Source organism: Agelaius tricolor, unplaced genomic scaffold (assembly GCF_023055355.1).
Source record: "Agelaius tricolor isolate 1412-34295 unplaced genomic scaffold, bAgeTri1.0.p SCAF_24, whole genome shotgun sequence".
Classification (NCBI taxonomy): domain Eukaryota; kingdom Metazoa; phylum Chordata; class Aves; order Passeriformes; family Icteridae; genus Agelaius; species Agelaius tricolor.
Genome location: NW_027269284.1, coordinates 11,071,731 through 11,084,349, shown reverse-complemented (window position 1 = coordinate 11,084,349; position 12,619 = coordinate 11,071,731). Strand labels below are relative to the sequence as shown.

At 36.8% G+C, this 12,619-nt stretch overlaps 1 protein-coding gene across 1 annotated transcript in view; it reads left to right on the top strand.

Annotated features, from left to right (window-relative positions):
* SLC2A9 (solute carrier family 2 member 9) overlaps window positions 1-12,619 on the top strand; it is a 78,058-nt gene that overhangs the window by 41,342 nt on the left and 24,097 nt on the right. Inside the window, exons 9-10 of the mRNA XM_071447340.1 lie at window positions 7,439-7,540; window positions 10,020-10,095. Of these exons, the coding sequence (XP_071303441.1) occupies window positions 7,439-7,540; window positions 10,020-10,095 (178 nt within the window). The remainder of the gene's footprint in view (window positions 1-7,438; window positions 7,541-10,019; window positions 10,096-12,619) is intronic.

Sequence of the window (12,619 nt, the reverse complement as noted above, 5' to 3'; positions counted from 1 at the left end):
TCTGCTGCCTCACTTAGCACAAACAGGCATCCTTCCCTAACCCATGAGCTCCAGAGCAGGTCCTTTGCTCTGCTCTGAATGTAAAGGGAGATGTTAATAGAAAAACTCATCCATGCACAGGAAAGGACTAGGGAAAAAATGCACTAAATGAGCAAACTAAAATGACAAGTAACTGCTAAAGGAAATGCATTTATGTTTGCACTGCAATAGATAAGAAACAACGGCAGAAGTCTTAGGAATGGAAAGCTGCAAACAAGCCAGTAGTCCTTTCTTTGTTAGAATTTCTCCTTCATATATTCTATACCAACTCTACTTGAACAATACTGAACACAGCAGCAAGCATTTTTAATGTCAGAAGAATGGTTTTGGAGAGTCCTTTTCAGTGGCAGAGTAACTGCTTGTGACCTACAAAAATGTTAAACTAAATCCAGCTATCAGGTATGTTTTCTTATAGTCTAGGACATAAGGACTCTACAGGGTCACAAATTACCTTCTGGTGTTTGTGAATTTCCACAAATCTGTTTTTTTTTAATTAAAGATATTTTTATTTTATTATTCATTTTAATAGATAGAAATAGAGAAATATGAAAGTGCCTACCTCTTACAGTTTCTTTGTGATACTGCACACATGGTTCTTTGTTTAAGATGTATGGAAAAATAATAATGATAATTCTACCACTGATTTAAGTGAAGAATACACCTCTTTTATGTGAAAACAGATGATAATTACATGGAGATGATTCCATGATATTAAAGCCATTCTATAAATAGGGTCTGTTATCTTCCAATTCCTTCTGTGCTGTCGGCTTGTGGGGCTTCTCCAGAGCACACTCTTCATACATAATGAGGTGGATGGGTGTGCTTTGGCTCCTGGCATGTGCTTTAACTTTCTGTACTCAAGAGGAGCAAGAGGAGGTTTTCTTAATAATTTTTCTGTTAGTGCTACCTGCTGTGCCTCTGGAAATGCTCATGTACCAATATACCTGTTCCCTTCCAATTTCTCAGTTCGGACACACTGCCTTTTAGCCTTAGTTTTATTTCCTTAATCTTCATAAATGTTTCGTTTCTGTTGTTTAAAGGAACAACAATATGAATTTCATTTTTCAGTTGAAGATTTTGCAGCTTCTTTATTTGAGTAAGTTCCCATCAAGTTTTCATGCCTAGTGCTGAGGACGGGATTCCTCCCACTCCCAACGTCTCCCAACGTCTCCTTTTGATAAATTTTTTAAAAATCTCTTTCACAGCCTTAAATGTTAAGCCAGGTGTATGCCTTTTATATTACTCAGGGAATAAACAGAAGAAAGAAAGGAGAAAACTCAATTCAATTTTCCTGGTATTTTTTAATATGTTGTGTTTGCTAGCAGAAACTAGATTTTACTCCCAATAAACTCCACAATTTCAGTAAAGGTAAACAGTTATAGAGGTATAGTTTCTGTCCTCTTAAATGAAATAGCAATTGGAAATGTCCACTAGAAATCATGCACCATCTGTAATCATTTTGCATAAATTAGGTGGTATGAGATTGAGCCTCAGTAAGAATACTTCGGTATTGATGACCTCCATTGATGGGACCCTTACAAATGCCAAAGGAAAATAGTGAAATAGAGATGTATTTCATGGAGAAACAAAGTAATATTTAGGAGATAAAATACTGAAACTGTGAAAATTTTTGAAAGTCTCCCTTTAATTCATCTCTTGGGAGCAGCAGCAGCACAACAATAATAATGTTGATGTGGTCCATGAGGAAATACAATTAATATTCCACCCTTTTCATGGCTCTGTATTGCCTCAGATCCCTTGATATGCCCACTTGTAGCATGATTTGCCTACAGCTCCATCCCTCCTCCTTTCCAGCAAAAGCCATATAAACAAGACATTGAAAGATTAAACATTTATCATAATTTTCCTTTCATTCACATAATTTGGCTGCAGCTTCCACTTACACCAACTCATCCTAATTTACTTCATTAAATATATATAGCATTGCATACCTGATGCCCTGGCCTCTCTCTAGGGAGACAATATAAATTTTCTGTATATTTTTTGATTAGTGATAGAGAATTCCACCCATTGTACGTAACACAGATTTGATTTAGAGGAATGGCTAGACAATTACTTTTTAGTGGGGTGCTCATTAATTTAAGTTTGTTTCTGATGGTTTTTATCCTCTGGAATGAAATACTGAGTAGATTTACTATTCATAGACATGTTACAGCAGTAAATTATCTAACCTGATGCAATTCTTTGCAGCAGGGTGGAATATACCTAAATAATTCCCTGTGTTTAGTAGAAGTCGGTTCTATCCCTTCTAAAGTACCACAAACTTAGTTGTTCTTCCGTAAGATTGATTACTGTTGCTGTTTTCTAAGTTTTAGCATTTCAGTTTAATTTTAGTTGTTGTCTTACTCTCAGTGGGCAAAGAAAACAATTTTCCAGTGCCTTTCTTTAGCACAGCAGCAGGGTGAATGGAAGGGGAGACAGAAGGAAATGTCTGAAAAGATTCCTTCCCTCCTCCATGAAGCCAGCCTAGAATAAAAGAGAATGTTATTCAAATTAAGCATCCCACATCCAATTTTGCCATCTGTGGCACCAAATTTGGTTTTCTTACAGTGTTCACAGAAAGAGTCTAGACGTGACTATATTGAGAAGACTGTGCCCCAAGTATTTCCCATAGGATGATGCATGGAGGTGTTACTAAAAGCCTGTGACAGAGACAAGCTGTGTGAAGGCTGGAATGAGTTAAAATACATTGCAGTACTAGACCACAAAAGAATGTAGGAAATCCTTTGCAGTATCACACAGAAGTCAGGGAAGCCAGCCTTCTTTAGCAAGATGATTCTTATCTGCTTTAGGATGTCATGAGAAATGGCTCTTAGACTCATTCTTTGTTTCTTTTATTGTTAATAGATCTCAGTATAGAAGGAAATATTCCCTGCTCAGGGCATGGCACATCTTAAATAAAGGGTATTCCAGATACTTCCAGAGGTGTTCTCATCTCCAACACATTTCCTTCATAGTTTCCACAGGATGATGCAAGACATCTCCACTGAAACTCTGGGTCCACTGTCAGAGGAGAAAGAGACATGTCCAAGTAACAGCCAGTCTTAGCAAGTGAAAAAAATTAGGTGACAAATACCAGAATCTTGAGGGTTCCTAGGAAGTTCTGTTAGAATCTGATTTTTAGTAAGACTTTTAATGCAGTCCCATGTGACATTGCTCCCACCAACTCAGAATCAGCCTTCACATACCCATCATTTCCAGTAGGATGTAAGTAGGGAGGGCAAGAATGGGGCAAACACGGCATTTCCCCCTATTTCTCCCCTCACCCTGCCAAGCTGTTGCTCAAGAATTACCAGAATTTGAAGGTCATATCTTGGTCTGTAGTAGACTAGATAGAGGCAGCAATAGAAAAGAGATTGGTCAAGCAGCATCTCAGATCATGGTGTTTGTCAAAGGCCAGAGGCATTTGGACATATTTTCTCTGCAGAGTGGACTGCAGAGAGAGACTGTGCTAATGCACACTGCCTTAGCCCACAGCTGATCAACAGGATTGCTTTTAGGTAAAGATATTACTCCTTTGTAATTGTTTTAATACACATGGACTTTTGAATAGATGAGGACTGCATGTGTTGAAGTAACTGTGTAGTGCCTTACAGAAGAAAAAGTCTCATCATGAAGGTCTGCCTTACAACACCACTCCTAAGACCCAAGGTGTGCATGGTTAAAGGCTGCATTTATGTAGTACAAATTCTTTGGCAGGATATATTCAGAAATTGGAAGTTTTAAAGATGTATATTCTGCTGCTGAGGATTAAATGCATTGGGTTTGAGTAATTCTTTTATCAATCTATTCAGGATGATCTGCATCAGGGCATTCAAATACCATAATTAGAAAATAAAGCATCAGCCACAATAAGTTGTCACAGATCAAGGTTGAGACCTAGTCTGGCTTTTATAGCATAAACTTGATAGCTCAACACTTTTAATAACTGAATCATCACTAGAAGGAGCTTTGTTTCTGAAGCTATTGCTCCAGAAATATCTACAGTTTAATCAAGGGACAGAATAGGAATAAGGAAATGAATGGTTTTGTGCTGCCCTAGGGGCTGTTGCCAAGCACTGCAGAGGCAAAAGTTTCTGGCTAAGATGATGGGCTATGTTCTGGCTGTGCTGGTCTTGGCAGGTATCAAGTATGGAGAGCATCTTTAGTGAACAGAAAATTTCACTGCCAAGTGAAGCTGATTTAGGATGCCTTATATAAGATATATTGTATAAGATCCTGTTGTGGCTTTAATACAGATACAGGCAAATTGATGTGAGAACCTTGCAGACAGACATTTCTTTAAGGCTTGTGCTTATGTGGTCAAAGTTGATCCTAGGCCTCTAAATTCCAGTTTAAGTACTTAAATACAATACCCCCTTTTTTGTTTTAAAATTAATAATTCATACAGTAGACTAATGGATATACATCAAAGTATGAATCAAAACCCCCCAGTTTATAATTCTCAGTCTGCTGTTCCTCTCCTTTTCCTGGGTACAAGATACTACACATTGTGTCATAGAGTGATATAAATGAGGTTATCCATTTTAATACTGATATTTAAAATGGAAATAACACAGTGTTAACTTGCCGGGTTAAGTCTGAGTCTAGTCACAGAGTCTTAGACCTTTATCCAAAATACATGAGAAAGAAAGTGTGGCTATTCTTGACATTAACTTGTAGAGCAAACTTCTTCACAGAGCTGAGACATCAAGAAAACCTGAGAGGGTTTCTTTAGTATAATTTAGGGCCAGGATATAAGTAGGGAATAGAATGCAATGACCTGCTATTTGGACTGCAGGACTTGCTTGCACATTCATTTTATCCAAGAAAGCTTGTCTGATCTATTTTAATGCACTCTGCTTTCATTATGTCAGCCCTGGTATCTGCAGCTGACTCAAGTGAAAAGGTTGACATTTGCTTCTTTAACTTTATTCACAAGTGTTTCCTGACAGACAGAAGTAAGTTGTGTGAGCTGTTAATGTAGTTTGTATATCAGTTGCCTTTTTATCACAAAACATTTGTGTTATGAGAATTTTGGATGCAATATTTTTTACACATTTTCAGTCATTTCAGTTGTGCTAACCATCATGGCTGGGTATAGGTTTCTACAAATGCATGTTTATGATCACACAGAAACAAGTATCAGCCTACACAGCCTGGCATATAACTCAGGTGTTATCACAGAAAACAGTTCTAATGTTTTTCTGTTGTCTGTACTTGAGCATGTACTGGATTTCTTGTTATTTCATTTACTCTACTGTACAGCATATTTTGATTTGCTATAGATCTTCAATAGGTAACAGTTACCAGTACATAGCAGTGGAGCATTCAGAACTATAAATACTTGGAAACTGGTGAATCATATTCCACTTCTTATGAGTCATAAGCATCTTAGTGGGTTTTGCAAGTGAACAAGTTTTGGATTTGTATAATCATAACTAAAAAATTAAGTTGTTGACTGTTTACACCCTCAAAACCAGCATTTCTTTCACCAGGAAAACTTTCTTTTATGGAAGACCAAGTCCAAACTGTCCTTCCTTACAGGAATTTGTTTTGCATTGAGTTTTACAAGTGAAAACTAGATATAACATTTTTCCCATGTTTTGTATGAGAGGCATCCATGAACTTTTTCCCTCTAAGAGAACCATCATACCTGACCCTGTTTTAATACAAAACCCCTCAGCTGTGTAACACCAAGATGTCTTGATCATGGCCACCAATCCAGCATTGAAAAAATAAGAGAAATTACACAGCATGTCAAATTACATGTGCAACATTTATTGCTGAACATATGATCCACTCCAAATTACATGTGAAACATCTGTTGCAGAAGTTTCTTGCAGAAATTGCAGAAGATGGGTCTTACAGACCTATCAAATAATTTTTTAGCCCTCCCAGCCATTGAAGTTGTCTCTTGGTTCAGTGTCTGTGTGGTCATGTGTGTTTGCAAGACGGATTTATCAATCATAATGGGAAATAGCTGCCATATTGCAGAGGTTTTGACAGTGAAGCAGTTGCAGTTTTGAAACATTTGGACCTCATAAGATCTTCTTAAGATGAGTTCAGGTCTTTTTAAAATTCCAAAATTCTATTATGGAAGCCGTGGAAATTGTCCAAATTAATATATTTCCCCATTTAAAGAAAGAAAGAATGAAAAAACTTGCCACAGAGCTGTTTTCAGTGACCTGCAGCACCACAGAGCATATCTCTGGTGAGGAAGTTCAGCTCAGGGTGCAACATCAACATGAGTTTAGGACAGACAGCCTGCCCTAAAATCCACTGGTGAGCTCCAGACTGAGGGAGAAGCACTTGCCTCTCAAGGCATTTCATCTGTGGGTGTCTCTGTTCTTTGCTTTAACACATTTCTTTTGGTTGCTGGCAGTGGAGTGATGTGTGTTGTTTCCCAGAATTAAGGGTATTACTCCAGATTTCATTTTAGTTGCCTGTTTTATTTTTTTCCTCAAAGGATGTGCAGAAGATGGCATTCAGTCACCAGTCAATAATGATATGGCAAACAGTTTTGGGATTCTGACTTCAACTTATTTGAAGTGGTACATTATAATCTTCATAAAATCCTCTTATTTTTCTTATAAGAAAGCCAAGTGTAATTAGTAATTCTAGTAGTTACCAACATGAAATGTACATCAGCTGTTATGACAAAATGAGTCAGACTAGCAGAGTTTCAAGTTACAGCTTTTTAAGAAATTTTTCATTGTGTTTTTCTCTAGTAGATAAGTATTTAGATTTTGTGATTTATATTCAGATGTTCAATATAAATTGAAAATAGGTGTAACTGCACAAGTATCAGTGTTAAAATCACTTCTCTGAGCAAAATTTTCTGCTGCATGGATTTCTTTTGCTTAGATATTCTAATTGCACTAATTATCCAAAATGAAAATTAAATGCTTATTCTACATTTGAGAAAGAAAGAAATTTAAAATAAATTTTTGTTTAATTAAGATGTAATTTATGCTAAAAATATTTAAATCTCAAATTTTAAAAGTCTTACGCTTAAATTCAGAGAGATGTTGAAATTAGGAAACAGTCAAAATGCAAAAGCAAGAGACTATAATTCACTTCAACGCAGTGGTATTTAAAAATTATGCATTGTAAGAACATTGTCATAGAAATCTAGTGCATATTTGTAAGCCATTCAAACAATGAACAATTTTTTCAGTGGTCTTAGATGAGGATACCATACTGACTTGTTCTTTCAAACATGTTAAATGTTGTAAATATAACTGTAAGCACAATTATGAATGTCATAACTTATGAACAGTGTAAAATCAATTCATGGTTGAGTTTTGATCTTCATATTTAATAGGAAAACATATTTCATGATCCAAGTTTTCCAGTGTTTTCTCAAGAAAGTCAAATGCCACCTTTTGTTTTCCAGGGCTTGGTGATTGAGCGGCTTGGGCGCAGGCCTCTGCTCATTGGAGGTTTTGGGCTGATGATCGTCTTCTTTGCCGTGCTCACTGTCTCCCTGACCTTACAGGTAACTGTAGATTTTTACTCTCTCATTTACCTATTTTAAATCTGCTTGATACTGGTTTGTTTCAACATTCTTGCATGAGCCAATCCTTTTAATCAGCTTGGCATGAGGAGGGAAAGGTCTCTTATACTAATTTATGAATCTGTTTGCTCCAAAGTTTTTGCATTAAAAAGCTATAGGGACTTTCACATATTTTCACATTCAGACTCCTTAACTCAAAGATTTATGCATATGATGAACCATTATGAAGACAGTTTTACCCATAGCTGAATAAACAGTTTACCCATATTCTGTGGGTGTATCTTTGTAATTCACTCTCTCTGAGATTTCTTTCATGCTTTATATGTCATTCCTACTTTACATTTGGAATTTTTTAAATGAAAAATTTCCACATTTGATGTTTCTTTCAAGTTACTTTTCTGGTATTTGTATAGGCAATAAAAATACTCGTCCTTTGGAGAACATTTGGCCTTAGAAGAAAGATGGGAATAGACTTTTTAGCAGGGCTTTTTGTGATAGGACAAGGGGCAATAATTTTTAACTGAACCAGGGTCAGTTTACATTAGATATAAGGAAGAAGTGTTTTGCAGTGAGGGTGGTGAAGTGTTGGAACAGGTTGTCCAGAGAAATGGTTGATGCCCCATGTCTGGAAACACTCATGGCTAGGTTGGACAGGCCCTGAAGAAACTGATTTGGTTGAAGATGTCTCTGCTCATTGCAGGGGATTGGAATTAGATGAGCTCTAAAGGTCTCTTTCAATCAATATCTTCCTATGATGATATGGTTTTAAGTTATCAGATGTTATTAGTACTCAATTCTCCAGATGTTTCAAATGATCATATTTTATTTATTAAACCAGTTTAAACTCTGGCCCTGCATAATTTTCCTTGTTTAACTTCCATCTGTGTAATAATGTGGTTTGTTTATGTTCCTGAGGACTTTAGAGAAGTAAAACTGAGATTTGCAATGGCACGGATTTGGGTGGTGTTTCATCAAAGTGTTTTCCTGCTGGTTTTGATTCCTGTGTGGTGCCATTAATCTGACTTCCAAATCTTGTTTCTTGTTTGAAGGGAGTCAGTAGGTCAGGTTGACTGGCAGGTCTGTGCCACAGCACTGCAGTGTTATTTGATTTACCTGTATGTACTTCACAACAAAGCTTTACTTCACACTCCTGCCAGAACAGCTGTAAGAGAGCTCTCCTCCTGAAGAGAGATGCTAAGGCATATTTTGTATGCCAAATGAAAAACTCCCTTCCAGATCTTTTAAAGCCAAACTGGGGGTGTGATGACCTTCAGCTATTTAAAATCCCTTTCAGTTTTACCTCCTTTCAAAAGGAAAATCTTTTCAATCTGTAAACTATTAGAGATTTGCTTTGAACAAAGGATCACAGTACAAATAGGCTTAATCCCAGAGAAATTTATATTTACTCCATATTTGCACCTTCTCTTTCTCAGAGACCTTGGATTTGCTTCCAGACAAGAACCCTAGATTGTGTAATTTTGATAGATCTACAACCCTTTTTGTTAATGTTAATGTCCAGGAGACCATGGTTTCCACATAACTAAGGAAATAACCCAGACTAAAAGAGGAAAACATCAGAAAATGGGGGCCTTTCCTTAACACTGAAAAAATAATTACTTCCTTTAGCAAGGATATTTTTAGAGTGCCATTCAATGTGGTGATAGTACACCTACATGTATGGTAACAAACTTTTCAAAAATAGCAAAATTCTATTAAAAATATCATTCACACTTTGCTGCAGTAAAGCACCTGTTGGAGAGAGAAAGAAATGGGCATATATGTTTTTTTCTCATCTATTAGTATTAGACTAAAACATACACATTCATGATTCAGAAACAGTGTCCTGCAAGCTCCACAGGAATTGCTCTTCATATTTCAAGTTCCTGATATTTAGAGGTCTCAGTAGAGAAAAATCTACTTAGAAGTAGAGGAAAGATAGCATATATGGCCTTCCTTGTCTGCAAAATCAGATTATAGCTAAAAAGCCCTGGACTGTGGCTTTCCCATGCTTTGGCAAGGTTCAGATCCCTGATTGAACTACCAAATGTCAGCCATAGTCTTCGGCCAAGCCTTTCACTGGTGAACTGTGAAGCTCTGTGGGCCGTCCTAGATGCTCTTTTAAAACATGACTGAAATACCTGAGGTGGATGGAGGTGCTGAAGTGTTCAGTGTTCCAGGCTGGCTTGAGCTTTGCCACAAGAAGCTGTGATTTTTTGGAGTTCTGACTGTGGTACATTGCTTGTCTACTGTTTCTCTACAGGGATTTCAGAGAGACCAAGGCCTTTAAACACAAATCATCTAATAAGGTCCTATAGAAATGCTGGGATTTTCTAAAGTAACCCCAAACTAAATTCTGAAATAGATAAAGAATCATGGAAAACACTATCTATTATCTGCAAGTTTTTAAAAATATTTGTGATATGTACAATATATCTAAAATTAATGTCTTTTATCTACCCAGAACACTGTGCATTGGCTTCCTTACCTCAGTATATTTTGTATCCTTGCAATCATTGCATCGTTCTGCATTGGACCAGGTATGTCTGTACCTATTTTTCATGTTTCTTTGTACATCTGAGGACAGGTATTTTTGCACTGGCATTATGCTAGCAAATCAGTTGTACAGAACTTTGCCTTGGCAGTAAACCAGAAAGTAAGACTTTTGTTCCCTTGAGCTTTTGGAGGTTTTTTATGCACTATTTATTGCCTCTTTTTCTTTGTAAGGAGTTTGACATTAAACATTAATCAGCTGTTTATACATCTTCACCACTGAAGTGGTCTAATTGATTGATTGTGGTTTATTTGGGGAAGAGTTCCTGATGTTTGATGTGACTCTAATGAAATACTGCTATAATTCCATCGATCCTCTTTTGAAAAGCTGAGAAAAAAATATGCTGCTTTAGAGAAAAATGGGGAGAAGACTAAGATATTTCTTTTACTCTTGTTTCCAGGAAAAGAGTTTGTCAATAATTTCTGTGCAAAATACTGTGAACATACTGGGAAAAAAATAGCAATCCCTTTGTCCTTCTGTAAGGACAAATCTCAGGTTCAGCTAAGTCCACTGTTCTGCTGACATATGTTTCTTAGACTGAGATCTGGGGGGTGGATGTTAAAGAATTCTGTGGAATAGAACTTTTCTTGAATTTTAAATACCTTAGGAATGTCAAATGTTGACTTGAAACTTCTTTAAAACTTCTTTAAAACTTCTGGTGTTTTATGTGGTTCAGAGGGTTTAAGTGCAGCTACTTGCAGTATCACCATCGGGGTTTTCTTAAATCTCGGTTAAAACAAACTGAAGTTTTTTCCCTATTACAGATATGTTCCACCAATTTTTAGAACCTCCAAATCAATGTGTTATATTTCCAGCATATTAAGATCAACCCTCTGCTTTTCTTCTTCATCTTACCATTCTTCAAAATGGGTTCTAGAATTCTTCATTTAGATTCTTTCTCTTTACTGACGTTATTCATGATTTGTGCTGCACTTCACAATCTCTTTGGACCAAAGTGTCTGCAGATGCATCCAGGACAAACAGCTATTGTTAGAAATTGCTTGCTTGCTTTCTACAGCAATTCATTAAAATTAAAGCTTCTATTATGTTTTTCACTGTGCTCAGTGCTGTTAAAGTCAAAGAACATTAATAGTGTGCCAGCAGCTACCTAGTTGGCCTCTCCACCTTTCCTTGTGCACAAACATGTCATATCTGACAATAGTAGGAATATCTGGGTAGCACTTATAATTGAATTGCTTTTAATGAAAATCTTGGTAATTGACTCTTCAGCTGTTGAGAAGAAGCCATGAAGAGTCATATTGTGATATCTCTGCAAATCAATAGCAATATTTTAGCTGACTTTGATGGGGCTTGATTTATGATTTATGAAACTTCTCTGCTCTCCTTAGAAGATCTTAATAGATCTGAATTACTTTACTGCCTTTTAGCTGGGCAACTTCCACTATTAGCAATGTTTTGAGATGATTGAATAAGAAGAGAGCATATATTATTTTTTTTTTCTGAATAAAGAAATTATTTCCAATAAGTCCACTTTGCATCCATTGCTTTTTGTGCCACAAGGCACAACTCAACAATTGAGAGCAACTACTGAGTCATGTTTTGCCCCCCTTTGCTTGTATGGGAAAGACATCAATAGCCTGTGACGAGTCCATTGGAGAGTCACCATGTCAGTGTCAGGAGACCTGTGAGAAGGGACTGGGTGAACTGGACTTGTCCAGCCCGAGAAGAGACAGCTTTGGGGACCTCAGAGCAGTGCCACTAGCTGTGAGAAGGGTGTTGCAAGGGCAGAGCCAGTCTCCTGTTGGTGAGCTGCTTGAGAGACAGAATGAAAGTGTAAAAAAAAAGAAAGATGCAGAGAGACTGGAAGGAAAACCTTTTTGATTCTAGGCAGTCGAGCAGGCTACCAAGGATACTGAGTCCTTAATTACTACACAAAGATCAAAACTGAATAGTTGGTACTTCTCTTTTTCTCCATTGCAGTGGTTGTAGGGAAGTATCCAGAGCAAAACACAAACAGGGCAAGTAGGTGAGACAATTTTAGAGAACAAATGCACATTTTTTTTTCCATCTTAGGGTCTTTCTGATGCATAGCTTCTAACACTTTCATAGTCTCCCATGGATTTGTTAAATCTCTGTCTGAAACAGCAGACTTTTAGTATTCTTTAGCAAAGAAAACTACATGTCTACCACCTTTCATGAATACATCCTTTGTTATTTTTGTGTGATACCCTCTAGGTCTTGCAGAAACAGAGCAACTGATCCTCTTCCTCCTTTTCAACATTCTTGTGATCTTGTAAACTTTTACCTTATCAACACAGATTTTTCTGGAATAAACTATGAAGCTATTTCTTCCTGCTACCTTTTCTCATTGATATTTTGTGACATCCCTTTAGCAGGAAAATTTCACACTTTGGTGTTCTTTTGTAGCACTCTGATGGTTTAATGAGAAAACACTGAAGTTCAAGAATAATTTTCCCACCTTTCTGGTAGTAAAATGGGTTTTCCCCATGAAAATTAAGATATATATTCTTTTTTATAAAGCTGCATAT